Raw genomic sequence first — 22,794 nt, 5'->3', positions numbered from 1 at the left:
CTAGCATGGATTAGCATGTAACTAGCATGATTCTAGCATGAATTAGCATGTTACTAGCATGTTTCTAGCATGAATTAGCATGTTATTAGCATGATTCTAGCATGAATTAGCATGTTACTAGCATGATTCTAGCATGAATTAGCATGTTACTAGCATGATTCTAGCATGAATTAGCATGTTACTAGCATGTTTCTAGCATGAATTAGCATGTTACTAGCATGTTTCTAGCATGAATTAGCATGTTACTAGCATAATTCTAGCATGAATTAGCATGTTATTAACATGTTTCTAGCATTAATTAGCATGTTACTAGCATGTTTCTAGCATGAATTAGCATGTTATTAGCATGATTCTAGCATGAATTAGCATGTTTCTAGCATGAATTAGCATGTTATTAGCATGATTCTAGCATGAATTAGCATGTTACTAGCATGATTCTAGCATGAATTAGCATGTTACTAGCATGTTTCTAGCATGAATTAGCATGTTACTAGCATGTTACCAGCATGAATTAGCATGTTACTAGCATGATTCTAGCATGAATTAGCATGTTACTAGCATGATTCTAGCATGAATTAGCATGTTACTAGCATGATTCTAGCATGGATTAGCATGTTACTAGCATGATTCTAGCATGAATTAGCATGTTACTAGCATGAATTAACATGTTACTAGCATGATTCTAGCATGTTACTAGCATGTTTCTAGCATGAATTAGCATGTTACTAGCATGTTTCTAGCATGAATTAGCATGTTGTTAGCAGGATTCTAGCATGAATTAGCATGTTTCTAGCATGAATTAGCATGTAACTAGCATGATTCTAGCATTAATTAGCATGTAACTAGCATGTTACTAGCATGAATCAGCTTGTTTCTAGCATGAATTAGCATGTTGTTAGCATGATTCTAGCATGAATTAGCATGATTCTACCATTAACTAGCATGTAACTAGCATGTTACTAGCATGATTCTAGCATGAATCAGCTTGTTTCTAGCATGAATTAGCATGTTGTTAGCATGATTCTAGCATGAATTAGCATGTTACTAGCATGACTAGCATGTCACTATCGTGTTGATAGCACCTTTCTAGCAAGATTAGCATGTCAGTAGGATGTTAAAACTGTTAGCGTGTGTTAGAATAGCTAGTCACAGTCTCTGGGACAGTTGCTAGGGTGCTGAAATTGGTTGCTAGGGAGTGGCTAGTAAGTTTAAAGGTAATCAGTGATTGGCTGCTGGCTAGACTGAGTTGAATGAGGCCAGACTCTAGTCTGTAGGACAGTCTGATGCAGAGTTATGAGCTCACAAAGGTTGATCCAATGTTAAGTAAATGGGAGTCTTTTACAATGGAAGTCTATGGGACAGTTGCTAGGGTGCTGTAATTGGTTGCTAGGGAGTGGCTAGTAAGTTAAAAAGTCATCAGTTATTGGCTGCTGGCTAGACTGAGTTAAATGAGTCCAGTTAGAAGTCTGTAGGACAGTCTGATGCAGAGTTATGAGCTCACAAAGTTTGACCCAATGTTAAGTCAATGGGACTTTTGGGATTTTTCTGGGTCGTTTTTCGGAAAACCCAAGGTCGGATCAGTTAGAAAAGATATAGCAACCCGAGTCAGACCAGTTCGAAGGTTTGACGAAAGTTTGAAGTATGTAGCTTGAAAGGCCTAGGAGGAGATACACTTAGAAATTAGTCTCAGAAGAAGAAGAAGAATAATAATAAGTTTAAGATAGATAACAATATGCTGGCTTTTCAAGCCACCATAATTAGCAGTTTTACTAGTGAATTGTTGGTATCAAGAAGTAGCATTTTAGCTTTGCTTTGAACACTAAGGGCTCTTATTTTAACGATCTAGGTGCAAAGTCTAAAGCTCATGGCACGAAAGCATTAAGGGCATGCCCGAATCCACTTTTGCTATTTTAAGGACGGAAAAGTATGCTTATGCACAAACAGGGTTGAGCTTATTCTCTTAATGAGCATTGGGTGTGTTTTGAGAATAAACCGATCAGAGTCTCATCTTCCATTCCCTTTAAGAGTCAGTTGTGTTGCGCCATGGCACATTTGCTATTTACATGGCAGACTTTGTAAGTCTAAAAACTGAATGCATTACTAGCGGGAAAGCGGTTAAACAGACGATCTGCAGTGCGAGGATAAAGAATAATCCTCCTCCAATCTGCCTTTACTTTCACTTTCTCTCTTTCATGGAAAAGGAGACGGTGTCTTACACACTTCACTGAAGACATCCATTGACCTTACATAATTAATTTAGTTTATGTGCAAAGATTTGTTTCAAAATTATTTCTAAATTCAGTTCTAATTTCCAGCAAACGAATAAATGAACAATAATAATAAAGAGTGGTCAAAAAACTGAGTTATATCCAAACACACGTTATGCCCCATTTGGTCCAAAACCTGACAGGTGGACAAATCTAAGCTTGTTTTTAATAAAACTAAAATAAATATGCATAAAATAAATAAAATTATTACTAATAATAATATTATATATTTGTGTATTGCTGTACATGCTGCGTGTTTAAGGCGCACAACTAACACTCTATGCGCTGGACTTTAGACCAGCTTTCAGCTGGTCTATTGCTCAGTCTTTTTTAGTTTTCCAAAATAGCAATGTGGCAACAATGCGCCTTTACACACCTCTTTACAAGACCGAAACACCCATGCGTCCACAAAGTGGCACAAATAGATTTGCTATTTAAACAACGTGGCGGAAAACTGGAAAATTAAGGTTGCATTGGTCTTAAAATAGCAACACATCAGGGCAAACAGGCCTTATTGCGCCGGGTGTATGATAGGGCCCAAAATCTTTGGTATCAAGAATAACTCCTAAACGAACCAAATTGTTGGTATCAAGAATTAGCATTTTAGCTATGATCACTAATTTGTTGGTATCAAGAAGTAACATTTGAACATGAAATTGTTGATACCAAAAATTTGCATTTAAAATTGTGGACTATGTGAATTATAATATTATATATTAAATCAATTATTATATAAACAAATAGCATTTAAACATGTGAACCCTAAATTGTTGATGTCAAGAATTAGCATTTCAGCTATGAAAACTAAATTATTGGTATCAAGAAATAGCTTTGTGAACACAAAATTTTTAATACCAAGGTTTAGCATTTAAACTAGTAAACACTAAATTGTTGCTATCAAGAGTTAGCATTTTATATTAGTGAATTGTTGGAATCAATAATTAGCATTTTCGCTATTAACATTAAATTGTTGTTGCTATCAAGAATTAGCATTTTATACTAGTGAATTGTTGGTATCAAGAATTAACGTTTTAGCTATGAACACTAAATTGTTGGAATCGAAATTATCATTTTCTACTAGTGAACGCTAAATTGTTGGTCTCAAGAATTAGCATTTTACAGTGAACACAAAAATATTGGTGTAAATAAGTAGCATTTAACCTTGAACACTAAATTGTTTATAGCAAGAATTAGCATTTTAGCATGTGAACATTGTTGATTAAATTGTTGATATAAAGAATTCATACTCTGCAGATGAATGGCTCAAACCCCTTGCCATATTTTTTAGCAGATAGTCCTGCAAGTTTTTTCCTCCCACTCAGCTGATTTGAGAAGCCATACTAACTGCTCACACACATAATGCGAATCATGTGAAGCCTGTTTGTGTATTTGAGCTTCTTTGCTAAGTTTCCTTGTCTTACAGTTATGAAGTGTTTGTCTAACCAAACATTTCTCTTTTCTTAAAACATCCGTGCAAGAGCAATATCCAGGTGAAGTTTATGAATTGATAAGTTAATTAACCACAGACTCGAAACACTGAAGGCAAAAAGCTGTTGAGCTGTTCAGGCACCTGCTTGTTTTGAGAGATTGTGCCCTTTCAGTCTAATGTAAAGGAAAAATCTAAAATATACTTTGTTGATTTCAACTACAATACATCTTTTAAAGGCTGATTTTTCCTCAAACAGGGTATCCGTGGGGTCTTAATTTTAGGCAGTAAAAAATTGTACATTTACTGAAATGTTAGCCCTTTTCACACAGTGATACCGGTAAATATCTGGAAAATTACTTTTACTGGTAAATTTTTAAAAAACGCTGTTCACACGTTCCAGAATTTTTCAGGAAAGACCATTCAAAAATACCGGTAAATTCTGACATTAACCAGAAATGAGCTCAAAACGGCTGCTATTGTATTTGTAAACGTAATAGGGATCCGGCTTGATGGTTTCTCTTTTATTTAAAGCTTATCCCAGAAACATCCAAAGGCAGAAGCACTTACCACAGCTGAATGTTTACACGTTTGACAACATTACAAATTTTGTTGATGGATTGGTATTGTGAACTTCCATGAAAACATAGGGAGGAACACTTTCGCATGTTGACATGTACATAATATGTGTGTATGCTGCTGCTCACCGGAGCACTTCTGAACTTCACATCCACATGCGTCAAGTAGAGCTTGAAGGTAAACAAACAGCGGTTTATTATAAGCATTTTATCGATAATTTTTTACACGGTTGACATCAAGAAGGCAAACTACCGGTAATGTTACAACTTCTCTTACCGGCATTACCGAAAAGGTCTGTATGTGTGAAAGGGGCTATTGTGTTGTATGCCTTAAGTCATTTTAAACAAGTCTTAATTTTGCTCTGTCCAACTAAAGCTACCCAATCGGGCTGACAGCCATCCAATCACTAACTATCTTAATAAAATCAGGGAAAGAAAACACCCGCCAAATGCGGGTAGATTTCAGCTGTGGTGGGTTACACAGCAGTTCCCACTATCCACTTTGGCTGGTTGAAAATAATTTCTAAATTATTGTCGAACCCTGTTTTAAGAAGACTACAAGGATGGATGGACCAATATTCCTGCAAATGTGATCTTAAAATCAAGAAGCAACACAACTGATAAAACTCATTGTGTTCGCGCAAGCAAAAGAAGGCCCAATCCCAATTCTATTTTTGTACCCTTTCCCCTTGCCCTTAAAACCGACGGTTAAGGGGAAGGGCTTTAAAATGTACCCCTAAGAATTGGGACAGCACTACAGCACCTACATACGTCATCATATGTCATCGCGATCTCTTGCTTCAAATGAGACCAGAAGATCGTGCTGTAGTTTTTCCACTTGTGTTATTTTTTTGTAATTTATTTTCAAGAAATCACTGAAGGCATATATTATGTTATCATAACGATCTAATGTGGTAGCATGGTTTCCGCTACATTCTTTCTTCCATGGCGGGGCGCCACACCAAAATTCATACCGCCACAGCTACATTATAGCTTCTCATTCAAAACATTCAGCCGTATTATTTTTAAACAGCGGGTTATAATCACACCAAAACTTAATAAAAGGTAAGTGAATTATAACAACGCGAACTTTTCTGTAACCGTAGTGCTGTGCGTTATTTGTCTAACCCTTTAAGGTGATGTACTGATTGACTGACAAGTGCGTGAGGCCAGCAAACACGACATAGCTTTCAGTTATGATGAACACAGTTTCCATAATTATATTTTATTTATAGATAAAGGTCTATGGCTCTGCATACAATGACTTTATCTTGCTGGAGTTTATAGCCATTTCACTTTACTTCAGGATGCATTAATGCTGCTTTGAAGGTCTATTGGAGTCATTCATAAAAATTCCTAGCAAATCTAATAAATGTTGGAGACAAACTTGTTACATAAACACACTAAATCGCACTTAAGCAGCGTATAATTGAGGGTGTGCAAGAAGTTTTTGTGCACGAATGGAGGAAATCAGCGCTCGAGCAGAGATTTACAAGCTCGTATTACATGAATGCGATCTCGACCTGTAATACTGCGCTCACAACATTTGTCAATGAAATAAAATCACAAGTAGTTGATAGATCTGTGTAAAAGGCCCAACAGAGTCTGCCGCCACAGCTGGAAAAAATCCTAGAGGAAACACTGGGTAATAAGATCGTAATACTGTGCATTTACACCGTGGCAATATTCATCTATGTAAACAAGCAAAACAACACTAACAGACACTGATAGCAGACACTGTAAAAAGGTCATTCCCAGCCACTAGACGTTACTGACAGAGTATTTGAGTGTCAGAATGTTGTGAGACTGCTATACAGGAGTTATTCTTATGGATTATAGATAGCGAAATTTAGCGGTTTTTATTTTAGCTTTTTTTTTTTAAAGCATGATGGTAAAACACGAATGCGGCTATGAATGTATTAAAACATGTGCTGTGATGAACTTGTGATGACAAAAAATACAAATTTGTGGAGCTCCTTCCGGGTTCAGCAATACTGCCGTTGTGGCTGGTGTATTCTGGGAAATTTTCTTACCCATTGGTTTCGAGTGTGGTCCTGGAAACTCTTTGTTCGAAGGGCAATTCACAAGGGTATGATTTTTTATTTTTGAGACTCGAGCGAACAGTTTGAGCGGCGCCAGATTTGATTTAAGTTGAATCTGAATTACTTTACTTTAAAAAGATTTTGTCTGAAACATGTACGACTGTACAGACCTCTTTATGCTCTGTGATCATAGAGCTAACCAGATGATCAATTACTCTTGGCTAGAAATTGCAACAGCCATGGGAAAGGAGAAAAGTTTTTGTTAAAAAGTTTGGAAAAACCTGAGAGATAAGTTTGTTAAAGCCAAAAGAGGCCATGGCAAAAGTGGAGACCCAGGTACACAATTACAGAAATATGTTTTTCCACCGGTCATATGTTTTACACTGATGTATATGTTACAATTTTGAATTTAAAACAATTTAATAGTTACAAAACTATAATTAAGGAACAAATAGTTTCTTTGATAACTGGAAATGAATATTTGAACCTATAGGTTTACAATATACTGATGGCCAGTTTTTCAAGGCTTTATTGGTGATAATGGTTAGGAATGTTGGACCATTATTGCTTTTTTAGCATGAAAAGAGGACCGAAACTAGCCAGACAGCAATGTGTGAATTGTGGAGCGGGCTAAATCTAAAAAAACATCTGTATTGTGTCTTCTTTTTTTGCTTTTATTCATAATAAAAAAAAATTCTGTTGTCATTAATATTTTAATAAACTTTAATAGGTAAAATGTCTGAGATATGAACAAAAGCAAGTGATGCATCAAAGTTTGTTTAAATAACATCTTGAATGGTTAGAAAAATCCTTACAATCATTAAAATAATTTATAAAAAAAAAATTCATTAATGATATGACGTAGTTCCGGAAACTTTCTACTTCACTGTTTATCCATCTGACTTTACGGTCAGTTTCTTTTGACTGCCCCCTGTTGTTTTAAAGAATATCACTACGGCGAACGCAGCAAGTATCAGCAGAATAAATTGAAAAACGCGAATGCGCAGTCAGCAGAGGTTTTTGTTTTCCCAACAACAAAATTGTGGCTAGCGATAATGGCGAGTGGCTAGTAATGTTGGAAATCTATTAGCCACAGTAGCTGGTGATCAAAAAAGTTCATGTCAAGCCCTAGTTGTATTCCATTTATACAAAAACTATTTGACAGAATTAAGGGCGAGTAGACATATTTAAAAATAGGCAAGAAACTTTTTATAACGAAACACGAAAGGTTTTATAACAGAAACGCCAGTTATACTTCATCAATTTAGAACAAAAACCAACATATATTTATTTATTTATTTATATATATATATATTTATTTATTTATATTTTTATTTTATTTATATTTTTAATTTTTATTTTTTTTTCCAATCCCCCCCCCCCCCCCTCGCTAAGAAATAATTGCTTTTTTTTGTGACAAGCAAAAATACATTGGGCCATTAGAAATAATCATTTGTGTTTAGCCCTTTATAAGTCTAAAATTAATTTCTTTCATTCATAATGGTCTTTAAAAGTTTTAAATTTGACTTGATAAAACCTGCTGGAGCACTGATCAAAGTTAGTTGTTTTCCTGTAATTTCCTGTAATTTCCTGCCATAAATCACCCAAACACATCTCCATCACACTTTAGGCCCCATTTACACTAATGCGTCTTCATTTTAAAACACAAAAGCTACGGTTACACCAGAGTTTTCAAGCGCCGAAAACGGAGCTTTTTGAAAACGTTGAAGAGGTCGTTTTCATTTTAAAACACTGCTGCTGCGTGTCAGTGTGGATGGGGGAAAGCAGAGACATCTGAAAACAGAGGCGTCTCATTGGGGCTTTTTCATCAATATTAAGTAGCCTACATTGTTTTGTCTACCCAATAATGTTGCACTTTGACTCCTAATTCCTTCTGTGTTTTATTCTCTAACCTGTATATTTTTGTTTGGTGTGTTCTTGTCCTGCCAGTGGTTAGGTGCTCCCAGCTGTTTGCGAGGCTCCTTCGCCTTCTATAAGTCAGTGGGTTTAAAGCAAGAGTCTGGAGGCCCGACTCGGGTCTGGAAGCTCGGGGAATTTTACTTCATGCGCTGCGGCCCTCAGGAGCCTATCTGTATAGCGGAGGTCACACTGCTGTGGGAAGACCAGACGCAGCGCCACCTGCTGGCCAGCTCCAGGCTCTACTTCTTACCAGAAGACACACCGAAGGGCAGAGCAGTGGAGCATGGAGAGGTGAGAGATGAAATGCATCCCGTTACCAAATATTATCCTGAAAATAGTTCATATGTGACAAAAGGCTGTTGATTATGGGAAAATGTTAAGTGCGATAGGTGATTGTCTTTAGAGACCATTTTTGTTATGCTGGTTGAAAGTCCTGATAGCAGTCATTAAATTAAGTGGTCCATATGTGTTTATGTATTTTACAGGGGTGGTCCACTACAATATCATATTTTAAACTTTAGTTGATGTGGAATGTTGCTGTGTGGACGTAAACAACATCTATTAATTTTAGATGCTCAAACTTCAATGCAAAGGGAGACATTGGCTTTTACAGAGTTAGCTTAGCAAAGCCTACAGCGAGTTAATTTGAGGACTACAAAAAAAAATACATTCGAGCTATCACAAACATTCCAGGTTACGCGCATTCACCACGCACACGCATCTCGCAGCTAAGGGGCGTGGCCACAGACACGTTAGTAGAGAGAGGCATGACGTTTCCTGGTAATGTGAAGCCAATCTGCCAAACGCAACACATTAGATTAGCTGACTAATCAGAGCCTTTTGAGGGCAGGGCTTATAGGAGCAACTAGGAAATATGATGGTCGTGTCCATGTTAGTTCAGTAACTGTATAAAATTAAGGTAAGATGTGAACAAATAATGTGAATTATTATTATTATTATTATTATCTATTTTTTTGCATGAACACACATTATTTAGCACCCCATAAACACAATCAAACCTTAAAAAAACATTGTGGACCACCCCTTTAATACTCTGTGGAAGGTGTAGGACCATGAAAAGTTCGTCCAATCAAAACGTTCAGTCTGAACATTAAAATAGGCTGTCCTACCTGCCTGTCAAAATATGTGATTGCACACCCTGTTAGCACAGAAAAGATTACATCATCGACATGTTCACAGATACGGTTCAGACATCAACAACCTATCTTCTTTTTTAAGTTTGTTATTGTATTTACTAACTGTTAAAAAAAAAATTCTAGCTGGTTTATGCATGAAATACGGGATTTATTGTACAGGGTGGCCATGGGGTCTTATAATATCATAAAATGTCTTATATCTAAAAAAAAACTAAATTTTAGGCCTTAAAAAGTCTTAAATTCACTGAAATATTGTGCATTAGGCCTTTAATCTTAAGTCTTGTTGTAGATCTTAAAGGTGCAGTAGGTGGTTGTCTTCAGAAACATTATTTGTTGTGCTGGTTGAAAGTCTCCTCACAGTCTAATAGTAATGATTAAGGGAATGATCTATATGTGTTTATATGTATTTTTATATTCTGGATAATGCATAAAACAAAACATGTTCATCCAATTAAATATTGTTGAGCCCACATCTCCCATAATTTCGATAAGCAGCCCAAACTGTCTGTCAACAAATGTAGATTTGAGCTTCTGCGCATCTCTGTTCACGCATATCTGTCATTAGCGTATACACGCCTGCATGTGCACCGCGCGTTCACGTGCACATGAGACCGTTACAGTTGCGGTAAAATCAAATCCTGAATCAATATTGGAGATACTTTTGCACGCTGGAGGAAGGACGACACCATGGCTGAAGTATTTTTGTTAGACAGGTAATGTTCTGTTTTAAAACTATTTTAGTCACACAAAGCTGATGTAGATTGTGGTGTTATGAATGGGTTAAATGCACAGAAGTGTTGTTAAGCCACTGAAGTCTCCAGTTGAAAGATCGATGTGACTATTTTCAGCTTTATAAGGCCTTTTACAGCATCGATAATGTAGATTTTTATTTAGTTTAACAACAAAACATCAGTAAATAGCGCTATTCCGTCTAGCCTGCTTTACTGAGCTGAAGTTGCTTTTATATTCACATTGGTTAATTTTTGAACAATGACAGCCTCCCTATATTTGCTCTGAAATAACAGTGTGGCTTAGTAATTGGTGTAATTCCTGCATACTGCCGGCCAAGCACTAACTACATTTTTAATTGGCGAATGACATGAACTAGTGTCTGCTGTCATGTTGTGATGCACGTGTTCGCGATTTCAAGAGGCGTGGCTTTAAAACACAGTCCCTCCCCTGCCGTCCAATGATAATATGCTAACTGGGTAGCATTTTGGCAGATCACCTACTGCACCTTTAATTTTCCAAAGCCATTTAAATCTAACCGATCGAGCCAATTTAATCACCAACAATCCAACTCGATAAAACTTATCAAATAAGAAATAAGTTTTATTCATTAGCTATATTTACCAATATGGTTTATTATCTTCCTTAAAATAATATTTTTAATTATCAGAGATGCTCAAAGTTGGGTTATTGTAACTTGATTTGGCCCAGCATCCCATCTGAGAAGAGAGTGAGAAGGATGGAGAGGGTTGGGGCGAATGCCTTCAAAAGAGATCGCCAGTTCTAATTTGATGTAACCTTTTTTTTTTTGTTTGTTTGTTTTATTGTTGAGCTACAAAAAACAAAAAAGCAAACTGAAATTAAATGTTTCAATTAAATGTTGTAAATGAATCAGATTTTGAAAAATGTAAATGTCACTCGATGGATGGAGGACTATGCATTAGACATTGGTGAGCAAATCAAGGCAAAAACATGTGTAACTCCATTCTGTTATCAATGAGATTGTTTTTGTTTGTACTGTTATAAGTTCATTGTAAAATGTCAAAAAAATGCTGTATTAGTTAATATAAAGCAATGTTTTCTAGTTATTTTGAAATATTATTAAATAAATTAGGAAATTATCCATGGCAACTATTTTAACCTTCCACCCACTAGCCTCAATCAAGTTTGCTATTTGGCCCTTCATAAGAGACGTTTTGGGCACCCCTGGTTTGAAGGTTCCTCATGTATTTATAGCTACCTGCAAGGAAACTCATTGGACAGACTGTTGACTTTTTTTTTAAACAGTTTTTAAAACTTCACATGTGAAAAAAAAAAAAAAAAAGAGAAGTTATGTTGAAAAAAAAAAACATGTATACAACTAGAGTTGAGAAGGGTCTGGCTGCAGACCGGGTGCAATATGCAAGCTAAGTTGCATGCAATGCTTTTAATCAAAACACCTTACCCCGCCCCTAACCCCACCCTTCACAGTCATTAGCCGCATTTCCAATGTCAGGTCAGTGCGAGCCAGAGCTTTTATCGGGCCGTGCCAATAGCCCGGGAGCATGAGCAGTGAGGCCGAAATCATGTCGCGTTTCCACTGTCGGGCTAGTAGCTCGCAGTGAGTCATGCAAACCACGCCCCTAGGACATCCCCCGAATCAAACGTTACACAACCTGCCCAGTTCAGCTGGAATCAGGCAGGCAGATAAAGCACCATTGCATCATAACGAAACGATTAAAATGAAGACAACTGAAACATACAAATGACAAGTTACTGTACAGCATTATATTATATGTCTATACGCACAGGCCTATGTGTTTTTATTCGTTATATCTGTTTACTCGCCATCTGACTGTTGGCATCGTGCATCGAGTGGTCTTGCCATTAACAGAGGGATGACCCGGCGCACCATCCATAATATAAAACCCCAGAAATTTTCTGGTAATAAATCTGGATAAAATGTATTTTATAACATTCTCATTTTAAAAGACATCATAAGCCCAAATGCTCCGGAGAGACCTAAACATATGAATATTTCTTTATTTAGGCTATATGACATTTAATGGGTAATTTCCCTTTATTTAAGAGAATAATTTAAGGATGTTGCATATTATTCTGTGATCTTAAGGAAACCATTAAGTGACTAAAAACTCAACTATTTAGTCTCCACTTTCCTTCCTAATCTGTAACTGTCTCTGGCTATACCACTAACTGTACTCTCTACCACTGGCTTACCACTAACTGTACTCGCCCTGTTTGCACGATTTGATTAATATAATCATATCCAAATACTTTATAAATAATATTCCAAAACTCCTCCATTGTTTATTGTTTTTAGAAAATATCTAAAATCTTTTTTTCAGATAGGCCTTTTAAAAAATGGCTTGAAACAGTTTAATTTATTTGTATTGTATATGCCTAAAGTGTAATAGCTTTTGTTTGATTTATATTGATTTATTTACTTAATGTGATTCTATTATATCCAATATTTGTAATTCTTTAAATGATTTCAATGTAGCTTAGGCTATTTTATCTAGACATGATATGTGTTGAGCCTACAAAGTGGGCACAGAATTTGTCAAGTTTTATGCCTTTCAGATTTTTTTTTTTCTACAGCGCATTGTGTTCTGCGTCCTGACTGGCTGTAAACCACTGTCAATCAATGTACTCAGAGCTGTGTTTTCTGTACAGTACAGAATGCGTTCAGCTTGCCAAATTTACATAAATCTTCAATCGCTAGCAGTGTAACTCTGTGGTGCTGTACTGCATGTTTGCAAGTTTTCTCCTCACAATGTCGACGAAACATTCTGCACCGTCAAAGGCACCTGCGGTAGCACCCAAAAGGCAGAGGAATCATTGCATAAAAAGTTGAAGTTCTAGACATGCTAAAGGTAGAAGTTACGTGGCTGTCAGGTGCCATTACGGAATAAATAAATAAATAAATAAAGATAAAATAGTTTTGATCTTTGGTTTCATTCTATAACATTGGACTTAATTTTTTATGAAGGTTTGAACTTTGAGAGTGTTTAAACAAGAGAGCAAAATGTGAAAATGTTAATATCTGTCTGAGAAAAGTCTGTAAAGTGTGTAGTGAGGGATTTTACAGCTTTAAAACATCTAGAATAAAAAAATTAAGTGAACTGCTTCGCGGTTTCACCTATTACTAGTTATTTTTAAAACTTAACTTCCACGATTAAGAGGAACTCTTGTATTGAAAATATGTGGCTAAGAAATAGGTAAATAGATTTTGTTTGTTGTTTTTTTTATGGGGGCAAGTAAAACTCTTTTCTATTGCCCCAACTTGGCCATTTAAAAAAAATCAGCAATTTTTCCCTGTACAAGTCTGACATTTTATTCATAATGGCCCTAAAAAGGACTTAAATCTTACGTTTAACTTTGTGAAACCTGCAGAAAGCCTGTTGGGGTTATGTTGTCTAGTATGCGTTCAGGAAGCTAATCTTTGCTTGGAGATTTGCAGGGTAGGACAGTATGCTTTTAGTGCTACCAGACTAACATTAGCATTTTCCAAGATCTCTACTGCACCTTTAACTTTCATCTCAACACCTCGCTTGTGCTTTATTTTATATAATGCAAAGGCCCATAGTCAATTATTCTGCTTATACTAAATTCCACTATTATTGTATTTCAAGACATCTGTCAGGTTTTTGTCCTCGAACTGCACCTGTGTGCGTTTCTTGCGCATCATCCAAAAGCCTTCAGTTTTGTTTATTGGATTGGATTTTTTTTAATGGTTGTATAGCTGTGATGTACATGAAATCATTCAGCATTTTAATATGAAACTGTGCTGCAGTCTAAACCTGCCTGGAACTACTTTTAGCTGTGGGTTTATCTAAAAATAACTGCACATCTTAGAATGTGTTCAGTGTGCTTGTGCTGAGTGACAGACAAAAGGTGATCTTTAAATGTGCTGAGTGACAGACAAAAGGTGATCTTTAAATGTTAATGTTATTTAATGTTATTTGGTTCACAACAATAGCAGACACGATACAACACGCACAAACAAAAAAAATTACGCTGTATCTCTGAAAAACATCAAATTTAAACAAAAGAAACTACCAACCAAAATATGTATTCAAGCAGAAAGCAATATACAGTGTACATAAGTGGAATACTGATGACTTGGAGCTTGCTACGGAACTATAAAGCTATTGGAAAAAATAAGCTCTTGTTTCTGTTCAATCTAGCCCATTTAAAATAAGTGTTTTTCCTGCCTTATTGGTTGTTGTTTTTTAATATTTTAAAAATAATAATACTGCAAGGTTTGGATGTTAATTTGTACTAAATGAGATTGTCTCTGTTTTGGAGCACACTAGACGATGGATGTCCTTAAGACTGACATACTGATACTAAATTAAAAAAATTGTTTGATTTCACGGGACCTGCGAGTTCTATTGTATAACTACATATTATAACTAGCGATTTCACTATTAACTGTGCTTTAACTTAATCAAAGTCTTAACTAGGGCTGCAACAAACAATTATTTTAATAGTAGATTAATCTGCCAATTATTTATTGGATAAAAAAACAACAACAACAAAAGCATTCATTTCCAACCCTTCATCCAAATATAGAACTAAAATCTTTAGAAAGTGCGCAATCATGTTGTCGATGAACATCCCTGAGCTGTTATAATAATAATAATAATAATAATAATAATAGTAATAATAATACTAAAATAAAAAACTAACTTGGTAGTTTTGTTCTGTTTTCCAATCCAAATATCTAAAAAAAAAATCAAAATCAAGATGCATATTAGACACATGAAATATCACGAGAAATTATGTCTTGTTTTCTGAAAAAAAAAAACCCCATCAAAATTAAGTGATTGTTTGCTTAAAACAAGCAAAATTATTTGCCAATGGGGTCAGAAAAATAATCTTAATGGGATATAATCTCAAACTTTTTTTTGAAGTTTTAAGCATCTCTTAATTTTCTCATGCCATTGCTCTTGTCTAGTCTTGATTTTAAGATTTTTTTTTTTTTAGATATTTGGACTGGAAACAAGACGAAATGACTAAGAAAGGTTTTTTTTTTTTTTGCAGTGCAGCTATACATGACTACAGATGAATGTAGACAAATGAATGATCAAATGAATGTACAATGAATGATCCAAAAAAGGCAAGTGGATAAAAACGTGTCTTTAGTCTTGCAATGCAAAGTGCAAAGTAACTATACCACCGCTGCTTTACTGCTGTTATTAACCCTTTCACTGGTGAGTTTAAAAGATTCTGTCTGGCCCCGGGAGTGAGTTTTTTTTTTTTTTTTTAGGCGATCATTATTTTAGAACGTTCACCCTTAATGTTTACATGGTGACACATCAGCCACAATAGCGCTGTATGACAGATGTATCCCTTTTATTATGCTTTTCCGTTTTAATACAAAGTATTCACACACTTGCTCATCATGTCGTCAACTACCTGATATTTCTGTGGTGGAAATTCATTTTATATACTCATTTATTCTAATTATGAAGGTCTGTTCTTTTATTCTTCCATGAATGTACTGTTTAAGTTAGACCAAGTGTGACCACTTTAACATTTGTTTATCACCAGACAAGATCTGGATATGTACATGGTGATTTTACAAACTACATGTTCGGATGGGATGTAAAGCTGAAATGTAGATGGTCAAAAATTAAGTTTGAGCGCTGATGTAACGGTGATTCATCCTGTATGTCACTGATAACCTTGTGGGTATTACAAACTAGATAAAAAGAGAACTCTCTGCAGAAACTGTACTTGATGTATGATCGTGTGACCTTTGCAAATAATAAAACCCTAAAAGACACTTTGGATAAGAATTTGTCATCTTTGCCACTAAAAGAGCCTCCTTAAAGAAAATTTCCATTACATTCCAGTACACAAAAACGTTTGAGTGTTTTTGTTGTTTAAAAGACGTATAAATGATCTTGATTGAACTTTGTTACTTTCACTACATGTATCTGATATGATTAATACACATCAAATTATATTTGAATGGATTGTTAGGCTTTCATAGACTTTATGTGTGTTTTACAAACTCTAAATGTATTGTTTTACCAGTACTTCTGTGCATTTACATGTCTAAAACATAAAATAAGCATTGGGTGGTTAAAAACACTGCATAATTGTGATGATATGAAAAATCTTTCTCTGGCTTAGCGCCAGCCAACGCACCAAAGCTCAGTTTGAATTTCACGTCATGCTTATCCAGCTGGATAACAAGTAAACACCAGCACCAGGGACATTACGTTCCTGACTTCAAAAATGGAACAAAAGTAGGATTCTGTAATGATTTACCCTGCTGTTGCTTCCTTCCTCCTCATCAAAGACTCCCAACATGTTTGCATCTCAGGTGCTGGATCATTGCTGTGGTCCTCCCGTTATCACTTTTGCATATTTGGCCGTTAACACACTTTTTTGTTTTAGTGTGATATACTCCTACACAGGGTCGCACAGATTTCTCTGCCTTCGCCATGTATCTTTTTCTCTAACGCTACCTCCACTGTTTTTTTTTTGCTCCGTCCTGTCTATGAGGTGCCAAACTGCTGGCATCAGTGCGCGAGAGAGGCAGAGTGCGTTCACTCCTCTCCGCTCTCAACTAAAGTTGTTTCAATAATCAAACGTCTTTGCGTCACACGGGCACAACTTGCTTGGTCAGAGAGCCATGAGGTGGAGGGCAAGGGGCCCTAAGGACCTCAGATTGCAAGCCCAGGGAGAGTGGCTGGTCCCTGGGGCAGCTCGCTGGGCCGGAGTTTTGAGGTGGAGGGCAAGGGGCACACGATAAATCGATTATGGAATTCGTTGCCAACGCTTTTAGTAATCGGTTTTAATCGATTTGTTGTTGCAGCCCTAGTCTTAATACAGCATTTCTGCAAGGAACAAAACTGATGCAACTAAACAAAGTTATGCCAACTGTGTGCTAGTTTAAAGTTTCGAGTTTGTACACCAAGGCTAATACACATGCACACTGGATAAACTATTTCTGAGGCTAATAACTAGGGCCAGACAGAATCTGCGAAAATGTTTTTGCTTTTTCTGCAGAGAATTTTTAATAATCTGCAGATTTATGTTGAATGATTTTGGCAGTATCATAACTAATACCTTAAATATATGAAATAAAAAGTAATACCTTTTTAACTTTTATTTAATGTTTACATTGCAAATTCAATTAGATCCACTTTATATGGTAAACAAAGCAAGTCTCATAATATAGCTACTAAAAGAGAGATAATATTACTTTACAAACTGTATTGTAAATAAATCATATTAATATATTTATATTAGTCAATAATTATACTAAAATTAATTTAAAAGCTGAATATACATTTACACACATTTACACAAGTAAATAAACAGAATCAATGATGGGCTAAAAATCTGCAGAATTCTGCATGCGCAGATTCCGTGTGGGCCTACTAATAACTAAGGGCCACTCGCATATCTCGTCTTGTGCATGCTCAAGTTCGTTATTTCCAATGGAGGTGCATGGCTTTTGTTCACATGTTGGGAGCAACACTCGCAATTTTCAGGCAAGCCTAGTTAAAAACTTCTACAATGTTTAGAATGCCGCGAGCGCACGGCAAGGCACATGACAAGAACAGGACCAATCAGTTTCATAGTTTGTTTGGAATATACACCTTTCTACTCGCCTTCAAAAAGTACCTTTTAGACAGAGTTACAGCAGCTTTTGACTACACTTGTTCTCTTTAAAAAGGAAGTACTTGCATTTACATGATTAAATACTTACAATAGATTTACATTACTCGAATACAGTGTTTTTATTTATTCTTATTTTTATTTATTTATTCATTGTTCTGTCATTTATATTCAGAGTAAAATTATTACTTGTGTTAAAACGTCAGAAACTTTTTTTCACTTAAATTTAAGTCCATAGAGAAATGGACTCTTTTTTGGTTTTGTAGTATTATTTTATGTTGCAATAGTTAGTTAATGGGCAGCAATAAACAACACTTTAAAATATAAGGCGTTTTCATGTGATTTACTAAACTAGTAGTATTTTAAAATTAATGAATGCATAATAATCGTGACAATTGTGAAATCATGATTATTCCTCAGACTATAATCATACAACCAAAATCTATAATCGTTGCATCCTTTAATATTAACTATGTATACACTTGTACACCTTACTCGCATCTTAACTTTTTTGGATTTTGACTATAATGTAATAACACACACCTTTTGTAAAGCTGCCTTGGAAGGAACAATAAAAGTTTTATATTAAAGAAAAGTTCAATAGTAAAGAAATATACTTGTATGTCAGCAACTTGCTCTCTGCAACTCTCGCAGGGTCGTCCGCTGAAGCTAAGCAGGGCTGTGCCCGGTCAGTACCTTGATAGGTGACCACATGGGGAAAGCTAGGTTAGTGAGACCAGCAGGGGGCGCTGTGGGTCCTAATGCCCCAGTGTATTGATGGGGACTCTATACTGATCAGTGAACGGCGTCTTTTAGATGAGACATTAAACTGAGGTCCAGATTCTCTGTGGTTGTTAAAAATCCCTTCGAAAAAGAGTAGCGGTTTAACCCTTAATTGTAAGGAATTATTATTATTATTATTATTATTATTACTTATGAAGATTTTTTAAAAATATTTTTGACATTCGTATTTTTCATTAAAACTATTTGTTATGTTTTCATCTCTTAAAATGGTTGTATGAGCTACAGATGTTTTGCTCGATCACGGTCTTCTATTGTATCAGTGTGTTTCTCCTGTGCTCATCTGTTGTTGCAGTGTGAACTGACCTTAAGCTGCAAAAACTCAAATCAAATTACCATTAATGTTTCTTAATTGGGCAACAAATAAGCATATTAGACTAAATATTTGAAAAGATGTACTATAAACCCTTTTCCTATCAAGAAAATAGTCAGTGACGATGACTGTATTATTTGTTTATTATGCATTCTTTTTGTCACAATCCACACATGGATAACAAATGCATTCTTCAACTGTTTATTGTCTGTTCAACAAAGCCTGACTAATAATTCTGACTTCAACTATATATATATATATATATATATATATATATATATATATATATATATATATATATATATATATATATATATATATATATATATATATATATATATATATATATATATAGTTGTTTATTTCTTTTCCCCAATTTCTGTTTAACGGAGAGATTTTTAGCTGCGTAAAACTTAAATAAAAAAGTTTTAGAGGTTTAAAGGTTTACAAGAACTGAAAGGCTACAGTGCTTTACGTTTTCTTCATGAATTTTCAAGTAAAAACTTGACAAAAGCTGGACTGGATTACTTGTTTGGTGAAAATTGATGGCACTGGATCAGTATGTCATGTGGCAGGGAGTGGTCGTCCATGCACTGCTTGTACTTTTGAATATATCACCACTGTGGAAGACATGGTACTGAGCCAAGATGATGCACCACGCATCCATCACACTGTCCGAAAGATTGCACAGGAGTCTGGCAATCACTGTCTTTGATATGTAAACGTTGCGTTATTTCTATATATAGAAATAGAAACCCATTTATTAAATTCCTTGAAGCACAACAAAGCATGTTGAACACCATTTTGTTTTATTCCTAGGTCTAAAGGAGAAATCCTAAATCCTTTCAGAGTTTCTGTTGTAAATAATTGAATGTGAGAATGTTGTGGAGATAAGCATCTGAATGTCAATCTGTCTTTTACCCCCCACCTTTTTTTTTTTCCCCCCAACATAGCGGTTTTTGTTGGTTGTTTTTTTGCCTGAGGTGACGAGTGTCCTATTGTTAACCAGTATAACATGGGGTGGAAAAGGGAGAGGCTTTTCTATAGCATTTACTTAAGGTGCTCAAATAATTCAGGCCATTAGGCGAAACCCAGTCCTGCCTGTAAGCTCATGGGAATTCATGAGATGCAAATGCTGTTTTTCCTGTAAACGTTTTCAGTGTTTTTTAAAAGGATTTGTACACTTACAGTATAAAATAATCTGATAATGGATCCTTTTCACATTTTCAGGTTTCTCAGCAGTGTAAGTCGTCATAGTCGGGTAAACTTAGAGCGCAGTTATTAGGAGAATAAATATTTTTTTTACATACCCATTTGTTGAAAAAATAAAAGCAAAACTCCACGAGGGTGTTTTCAAGACAGAAAAAGGAAAAAATTGTGTGAGACTGACAACGGCAGCCAGAAGAGAGAACAACTTCAAATTTACTGTCCTGTACATAGACTGTGCATTAGAAACACCTCTCTGATTTGCAGTGATTCTGTTTTTTGTTTTTTTTTTTGATGCAAAAAAGATATAATACATGCGTTAATGCATATACACCCGTTTTTTTTTTATTAAAAAAAAAAAAAACTGTCTAGGATTAAGATGCTGATGACTGTTAAATGTGTCATTTACTCACCTCTTGATATTTACTTGATATCCTATGGCTCCAATGGCTTCTTACCATTGAGTGGTACTGTTCGGTATGCTTTTATGGCTGTTTCCACTGTCAAAGGGTACCTAAAAGTGAGCCGTATCATACCACTTTTTGGTCACCCTTTGCAAAGGGTACCTAGCATGAAAAAAGGGTACCATAAGGTGGAGCTAGATGCGCAGCTGAATGCTATTGGTTTAAAGAGATATGTCACTCGCAGAAGCAGGAGAATAAAAACAAAGGAAGGGCCAATTTTAAAAACACAGCCAAGACATTACACCATAATATATACATATAATAACAAGACATGGTCGACCCAAGCTCAAACAAATCTTGTTGTCGCCTTGATGAAAAGCCACAAAGCCAAGAAGAACAAAATCTGCCGTGTCTGTTGTTGTTTCACGAGCAGTTTCACTGTCTCCAAAGAGCTCTCCGTGCGTCTATATTTTAAATAATGAACTTCTTGAGCTCATATTAATATTGTGCGAGTGATCAATGAAGTGCTTCTGATATCTCATACTTTCAGAAACGGACAAACGCGAGGGTGAAGTCCAAAAAACAGCAGCAAATGATGCTTTCTGCAACCTAAAACATGAACAAACTGCCATGTTTAACTATTATCTTCACCTTTTGGACTATTATGAACTTAATGGAATTACTCTCTAACAGAGGTTACATGTGCTGCTGAAGATTGAAGACACATATGAAAGGTTTCAACTGACTGTGGGCTATATTTCGTGTTGTTTTTGAACCCAAATAAGGACTAAATGTGTGCTGTGTGTAGTTTTTCTGTAATTGATAACATATCGGAGACTGTAAGGGTCTGTATGTGTTCATATATGTTGCATTTATTTATTTATTTATTTCATATAATTGCAGATGTTATTGATCTGCAGTTATGATCAAATCATGTTCATAGAAAGGTTAGTAATGAACATTTATACACAAGTATTTGTGTATAAAGCATCTGTTTTGTGAGAAGTGCTTCTCATATGATATGTGAACGACCCATACGTCGTTACTTTGCTCGAGTAAAAATGACGTCGTCTGAAACTTTCTGTTGTACTCCACACCCTCCAAAAATAAGTTACGTTTTTTATTTATTTATTTTTTTTAAGAAAACATGCAGACTTTTTGTCCTTTTTGTGGACTTTAATGGTGCTCAGTGATTTGAACGTCCAAATTGCAGATTCAATGCAGTTTCAAATGGCATAGACCAAGTCGGTGGTTGGTAGGTGGTATTTCATCAGGTCATCCTTCAGCATTGGTCCGTCTAGTTGGTTTGGTTCATTCCGCTGTGGCGAGCCCTGATTAATAGAGGGACTAAGCCAAAAAGAAAAATGAATCAATGAAGGAATAAATGTATTTATGATTTATTTTGTTCCTGTTTTGATATGTGAAGGTACTGTTTGTTTTATGCATCGTCTGTATTTTGAAGCCATACTTTTGTTTTATTTAACAGCAAGGACCACAATGGAAACAAGCCCAGGGCTTTGGATTTTTATCCTCGACAGATTTTATTTCAAAATGTATGGGATACTCATATTTTTGTACAGCTTGTCTAACATCTGTCAAATAAAAATTCAATTCAATTCACACGTCACCTTGTAGGGTTCATGTCGGATCAAATCGCCCAGATTCAGCATGTGCAATCCGCATCGACCGTCAGCTGAAGAGAGTGCTCTGGTTGTTCAGCAACAAGCTTTCAGCTCGAATGTGGAAAGCACTGCAATATGAAGTAGGCATGGGCTGGTATAAGATTCTGGTGGTATGAGAACCTTGGATAAAAATATCACAGTGTGATTTCTGCTCTAATACATGTTCTTTTTAAATGTCAGAGTAAAAAAACAACTCTACATCCCCACCCTCTTATATTTTATATTAATAAACTAATCAGGTAATTAAAATAAATCATTGACTTCAGCTGTCTTCATTCGTTTCAAAAACAAATGTTATTTACAACTTGAATCTTGGATAACTTTTCCTTGGACATAAATAAGCCACGGCACTGTTCAGGTCTATAGTGTGCTTGGATGTTGATGCATACGAGATTTTTTTTTTCCTAAATTGTGGGCTGGCCATTATCTTTTCACATGGAGGGTCCTTTTCTGCTGGAGATCCTGTTTCCTTAAAAAAACTACTTGCATATACAATATAAATGAAACAGAAAAATGTTTTTTTTTTTTTTTTTTTTTTTACTTTTCCAGGGTGTCTGTGAGGTCATAAAGTCTTAATGTCAATTTCAAAAACAAAATTTTAGGCCTTAAAAAGTCTTAAATTCTCTGA

General features: G+C 35.6%; 1 protein-coding gene across 1 annotated transcript in view; it reads left to right on the top strand.

The window, feature by feature from the left end:
- The window catches only part of zgc:77151 (uncharacterized protein LOC337153 homolog), a 49,616-nt gene that overhangs the window by 8,522 nt on the left and 18,300 nt on the right, over positions 1-22,794 (top strand). The window contains exon 2 of the mRNA XM_056446239.1: positions 8,264-8,524. Within this exon, the coding sequence (XP_056302214.1) occupies positions 8,264-8,524 (261 nt within the window). The remainder of the gene's footprint in view (positions 1-8,263; positions 8,525-22,794) is intronic.

This window comes from Danio aesculapii, chromosome 21 (genome assembly GCF_903798145.1).
Source record: "Danio aesculapii chromosome 21, fDanAes4.1, whole genome shotgun sequence".
NCBI classification, from domain to species: Eukaryota; Metazoa; Chordata; class Actinopteri; order Cypriniformes; family Danionidae; genus Danio; species Danio aesculapii.
Note: the sequence above shows the minus strand (reverse complement) of the source record. Positions and strands in the feature narration are given on the sequence as shown.